Genomic DNA, 6,343 nt, shown 5'->3' with positions numbered 1-6,343 from the left:
ATGCAGAAATATAAGTCTTGGACCCTTAGAACTTTCTTTGATGGCCAGGAGTGATGACACACACCTTTAACGCCAGCTCTCATGAGGCAGAGGCAGTGGGATGGCAGAGTTGGCTCTCAGCTTGCTCTACATAGCGAGTTCCAGAACACCTGCGGCTATGTAGCGACACCCTGCCCACAAAGTAAACAAATAAAGAACTTTCATTTTGTTCTTTTTTATATTTCCTGTTTCTCTGTCAAATTTTCTATCACTTTGTTCATAGAAAACACACATAATTTCCTTGTCCTCATAACTCTCAGGTAAAATAGTGGCTTTGACATCCTTGTGCTAGGCACAGAGATGCAGGGAAGGCAAGCCCAGAAAACCATTTAACATTTCCTGCCAGGCATGCATGGAGGGATCAGGGAGGAGGCTGAGGGAACTGGAAAGGGAAGCTGGTGTCCGTTATGAAGTAAGCTCAAGGCCAGCCTGCACAACACACAGTTGTGTCTGATGAAAAGAAATGAGAATCACCTGACATGTCCCCTCTAGAGACTGGCATTTGTTGATGTCATGTCCTTAGAAAATCAGCCCCATTTCCCCAGTTGCTTGTGCTGAGAGGCATCTAACTATATCCCAACCCTCATAATACAGTGTGGCTTAGGCTCTGGATCCCATCGTCAGCCTTTGAACAAAGCTTTTGTAAAAATACCAGCTTAGGCTGTGCTCAGGTCCTGACGTCTACCCAGTGTATGAAACGTTAAAAAACAGAATTATCCATTCTATGCTCTCATCTAATACAGCCTGCTGTGTGACATTTCATTTTCTGTATGCTTAAAAATGCAAACCAGCGAACACTATCAAGTCTTCAGCAGAAAAATCCCACACCCACAAAGTCCCATCTGAAAACTCAAAAGAGGAGACCATGGATTCCACTGACATTTTAAACCGTTTAATAGAGGTATCTGTTGTCCGTGTGGCTTTAGTTCAACATAAATACAGCATTTTCCTCTGGAAACATAACCTGAGATGGCAATGGGATGGCAATGGGAGCTGCTTGAGTTCACAAACTGCTCTCCTCCACGCGTTGATGATGATCCCAAGGGCAGAGGCTGGCGGCAGTTTAGGGCTCAGGCCCAGGGCAGGAATGAGGGAAGACTCCTTGTAGGTCAAAGGCTCTGCTCAGGTCCAAGGACTGCACTTGTGAGCCCCTGCTCAGCCTGAGGTTCCTCACACAGCCCCGAAATGAGGCCCGGCTGCTCAGGCAGTTCTGTTTGACGTGGGCTGTTCAGGGAGAAAGGGACAAGGGTTGCTTAATTTTGTTGAGATAGGGCATATTAAAAGAGAGAAAAATGACCTCAAACGACCCTCAAATCATAACACTTCCTGCACACGTGGGTTTAGTGGGTAGCAGAATTCCTGCTAACTTTTATCAGGCAGTGCCTTGAGGGCATAGTTGGGACTTGAAAAGTCACCAGACAGGTGTTGAGGCTCTGCAATAATTTCTTGGGACATTTCAAATGCAAATTTGATACAGGAGGATGAGTCCAGTCTATGCCTGACTTAGACTCCAGCCTTGAGGTCATCTAGGGCAGAGGTGGGATTATCCAGCTTACGTCATGGCAGAGCCATCGTTCTCAGTGAGAAGCTTGTACGTGATGGGGGTTATGCTAAATTTCCCAAAAAAGTTTAGGTCCAGTACTTCAAACCACTTATCTAAAGCGGTGGGACTTGTCATTAAATTATGCATTGTTCAATTCCTACCCCATGAGCCTTTGCATTTACACCTTCACAGGACCGAGCCTCCGGTGTGGATCAACCAAAGAGGGAGTCACACATACCAGGGTAGCCACCCACATAAATGGGGTCATTGGTGTCTGCCGAGGTGGAATGGGTGTGGGGGCTTTCCGCCCTAATGGCGTTCCCATCCACGGTCAGGACGATGCGATGCTTGCTTTTGTGGGCTTGGAGTGTGTGCCACTTGCCGTCACAGAGAGCTCTGGCAGCTCTGGGCTGGTAGGTGGCTGTTATCCTTCCAGCACCGTTGTTGACGTGAAACAAGACCTGGACGATGCAAATGCCTGGGTGAGTTCGCTACATTTAGGACCACTGCCTTGTTTTTGCACTGGATCTCAGCCAGAAGGCCAAGAAGCCATGGAGCACAGCACATTCATGAATTGTTCTCAGAGCGGAGGACTACATAGGATTCTGGAAACAAGGAGCAATGACCGTGACAAACAACAACAGTGGAGGATCACCCCCTAAAACACTGGGACTCCATCCAGCCCCCCACAGTTCCAAAATCAGTGCTCCATTCTCAGAGCACTTCAGGACATTTTCAGGAGTCTGCAGTTTCCCCAGAAACTGGACTGTCCAATCATGATCACTTGCTAACTTCCCTGACCAGGCACAGATGCTCCACAACAGGGAGCCGTGAACAAAAAGCCATGGCTTTGCAAAGGACAGAGAGGGGTTCTGGGCTAAATGGTGTCACTCCAAAAGCTGTTCACACACTTGAGGTCTAACCCCTAACATCTGTCAGGATACGATGATATTCAGATATGGGGACCTTAAGGAGGTTGTTAAGTTAAAAAGGAAGTCACTATGGTGAACTTTAATCTAATCTGTGTGCTTATCAGAGTCATCAGGGCACAGGTACCCAGAGAAAAGTCAATGTGAGGAGAAGATAGCCATGAGCCATGTACAGGCCAAGGAGTGAGGTCTAAGGAGAGGCCAACCCGGTCAAGCCTTACACTTCTAGCCTCCAGAGCTGGGCAAGTCAAGTTTTGGGTTTAAAGCTCCACCATTATGTGGTTCTGGCATCTCAGGATAACTGAGGGAGGTGAGAGTTTCAAGCCTGCTGTTCTAAGTTTCCCACACTGCCTACTGTGGAAAGCTAAGGACATAGCTCCAAAGTATGGCTGATGGGAAGAGTATAGCGGGAGGCATCTGGGAGAGTCCAGAGTGGGCAGAGAAAGCAGTAGACTAAATATGACCAGTAGACTGAACTGGGGAGAGAAAGTGTGGATGCAGGGCCATAATGACAGAGTCATATAGGAACCAGAAGCTAGAGGAAGCAAAGTCCAAGGGCTGGAGAAGTTTAGGATAGTAGTGGGCTGAGAAGAGCTGAGGGGAGCCACAGGTACTGAGTGAGTCTGGGCGCCAGTGTGTGTTTTGGTATGCCAGTAGGCTCCATAGTTAGCATTTGTCCCAAGTCTTTTGGACCAGATACCTACAAGACCACTACTATTTCAGAGCACACTGTGTGTGTGTGACACACTAAAGATGTATATTGCAGAGCATTGGAAAGAACACTAAATAAAGTTGCAAGAGAGTAAGAAGTAATATATAGAACACAACAACAACAACAAAGTAAAATACAGAGTACAACTGAAAATTACATTCTTTCATAGCTTTTACAGTTCTGATAATTTTTTCTTTTTAGATATCATGCAAAAACTTGTAAAAAAGATGTTAGGTTTTCAAACAATATATACATTTATAAAAAATATATATTTAAGTATAGGATGAGAAGGAAAATTGGCTCTAAACCATGGCATTGAGGCAGCAATCTGTCGTGGAGGTAGGGTTTTGTTTGTTTGTTTGTTTGTTTTTGTTTTTTAATTGAGGCAGGAAGAGGAGAGGTGAAGAACAAGGCAAGGGGAACTTTGCCAGTCTCCCTTGACCCCACTGTAGGCAATCCTAAGAGCCAAGAACCGAAAAGGAAAATACACAAACCAAGCAAGTAAATGCATGGGAGCACGCAAGGAGCCTTCTCTGTGCCTGGTCTCCTGTGTGTCTGTGTCCTGCTGGTCACAGTCAGACTGGCTCACAGCCCACTTAATGATCTCATTTTAACTGAGTTACTTTTGATTTATACATATTTATTGTGTGGGCTTGTGCATGTGCCCATGTCTGAGCACACAGAAGTCAACGCTGGAATTGCTTTTTTGTGTTTTTGTTTTTTCTTTCTTTCTGTCCCTGTGGGTCCTGGAGATTGAACTGATGTCATTAGTATTAACATCAGGCATTTATGCTCAGTAAGCCATCTCACTAGCTCCCAATGGCCTCTTTAAACACCAGACTCTGAGAGATGCTAGTGGGGGAGGACTTTAGCATGTGAATCTGAGAGGGTCCATATCCCTTGCTTTCCAAAAGGAAGATTCCAGCATCTCACTCATGGTGGCCAAGCATATTGCAGGAGAGGGCACCCCAAGACTCTAGCATCCATGGTTTCTGTGGCTTAAGGGTAGCATAGCATACATGCCCCGTTCTCTCCCGCAAGGCAGTAGAGGCAGATCAATGGTTGCCAAGGGCAAGGAAGGCAGGGTCTGGGGCCTGTGGTTACCAAGGAGCACCGTGGGAAGAGTCTGGTGGTAATGCCATGGTTGCTATGGATCTGGATGGCAGTGATGGTTTCATTTGCATATCACAAGCTATGCACACAGGTGGGTGCACACATAGTCCATCTTATGAAGTCCTGAGGGTCGTGATGCTGTCCCTTGGGGATTCAGCGTGGGCTGTGCCTGACCTGACTATGAGAAGCCTGGGGGTGGGGACATTCGTGTTCGTTTCACTGCAATTCTGTGGGACTCTGCTTATTTGCAAGTGAATAGTTAAAACTTATTAGAAGAGATAGGGCATTATACGGGCATATTGTTCCCGGTAAAATGTAGTAAGAAATGCCAGTTTAACTCAAATGTATAAAAAGAAGTTACTCTGAACATAGCTTTCTAGACCTTATTTTAAAATACTAATGGAAATTTCTTTTGTTTCCATTAATGAAGTGGATAATAAGAAACTTGAATCTAAGCAATTTCTGCTCTGCCTCTGGTAGGGTAGGCGGGGCTTGCAGGTGGACCACCTACCTTGCCATCTACAATCTCTAGGCCAATGGCATCCACTTTGGCACTGCTGATCCCCAGGAGGACGCCATTCTTAGAGGAAGTACGGAACTCCAGTGTGATATTTAAATCCAATCGAACTTTGTAGCCTTCCTTGACTGAAAAACACAAGGCAGCACTGTCATGGTGAGAACCCACAGGCTGGACAGGGCTGGGCTGGGCAAGCCTTCATGGTACTGGCCAAGTTCAAGACCTGGGTCAGCTGCATCCCCACCCATCCCCCAGACCTCAGTGCTCATAAGAAGAAACACTAGTTTTTGTTTTTCTTCTAAAGTAGAACCTTGCCGTGTCACCAGACAGCCACCAGCTTTGCAATCCTCCTGCCTCTGCCACCTGAGTGCTGAAATTGCAGGCGTGCATGAACAAGCCCAGATAAAAAGACTGCCTTTGAAGAAGTTGCTCAGTCACGAACCAGAACAGAGGGTGGGCAGGGACTTCCTTCATCTGCATCTGATCCCTTGGGCCCTAGATATATCCAGCTTGATAGGCTTTCCCTGTTAACCTTCTTAATTAATGTGTATCTTGTAGGGCATCATTACCATTGGATGAATATTGGCACTAGAGAGCAGTTGTTACCACGGCTGGGGCTAAAAGACAATCTGATCAGCGCATTGCATTCGGGCTCCCTACCTCGTCTCCTACCAGAGCCCTGGTTCTTCTCAGTATTTCGTGTTCTTATTTTTAAAGATATGCTATCATTATTATCATTCAGATTGATATACAATTTGGGATCCTCCTGCCTCAGCTTTCCAAGCATTGGAATCACAGGCATGCACGCCTGCTTTTCAATTCAAGGGTCTTTTTTAACCTAGACAGGGAATGTGCCCTTTTTGGTGCAGGCTTTGCATGAACAGTTAGGCACAGACCAGAATACCAAATAAACAAACACGACCTTAGGCAGCCTCTCTAGCGGGGTCTCATCCTATCAGAGATGGATCCACACCATCTCAGTGAACACACTAAACCCAAGGAGTTCCTTCAGGCAGCTAACGGCACATACCAAGAGCTGCATATCCGCTTCCTTCAAAGAAAGTTCCTTCCTGGGCCACGACATAGCACCTGTCCACAGCAGAGGCAGACAAGGGTCTGTCTTTATCCAGTTGTTGGCCATTAACCATCATTTCCCCAATGCAGGCAGGGATGCTGTGGGTGATCTAAAGCAATGGAGACAGGAAAGAAGGTGGAGCTGATGATGAGATAGAATGTAGTTTTCCTGTGCTTCACTAAGCCTCCCTCAATAGCACACATTATGACAGCATCTTGGTTTCTAAAGTTTAACAGTGGCAATTCCTCAGGTGAACACCCCCCCCTCCTTTGCTCTCTCAATCTGGTCCTTTAGTGATGATGCCCTGGAAGTGTTTTCTACATTTCTTGCTAAAACACTGCTTGCATCCAAAGAGCTTCTCTCACTAATGTGCACATAGTGATTTGCTGGGCTTTCCCCCAAGTCGATTGGGGTG

At 46.3% G+C, this 6,343-nt stretch overlaps 1 protein-coding gene across 2 annotated transcripts in view; it reads right to left on the bottom strand.

The window, feature by feature from the left end:
* Positions 1–915: 915 nt before the first annotated feature.
* Positions 916–6,343, bottom strand: part of Lama1 (laminin subunit alpha 1) — a 129,340-nt gene continuing 123,912 nt past the window's right edge. For both annotated transcript variants that reach the window (XM_021186178.2, XM_029471548.1), the window contains 4 exons: positions 5,884–6,037; positions 4,848–4,981; positions 1,821–2,043; positions 916–1,263 (listed from right to left, as the gene is read on the bottom strand). In XM_021186178.2, the coding sequence (XP_021041837.1) occupies positions 1,103–1,263; positions 1,821–2,043; positions 4,848–4,981; positions 5,884–6,037 (672 nt within the window). In that variant the 3' untranslated portion in view covers positions 916–1,102. The remainder of the gene's footprint in view (positions 1,264–1,820; positions 2,044–4,847; positions 4,982–5,883; positions 6,038–6,343) is intronic.

This window comes from Mus caroli, chromosome 17, assembly GCF_900094665.2.
Source record: "Mus caroli chromosome 17, CAROLI_EIJ_v1.1, whole genome shotgun sequence".
NCBI classification, from domain to species: domain Eukaryota; kingdom Metazoa; phylum Chordata; class Mammalia; order Rodentia; family Muridae; genus Mus; species Mus caroli.
Note: the sequence above shows the minus strand (reverse complement) of the source record. Positions and strands in the feature narration are given on the sequence as shown.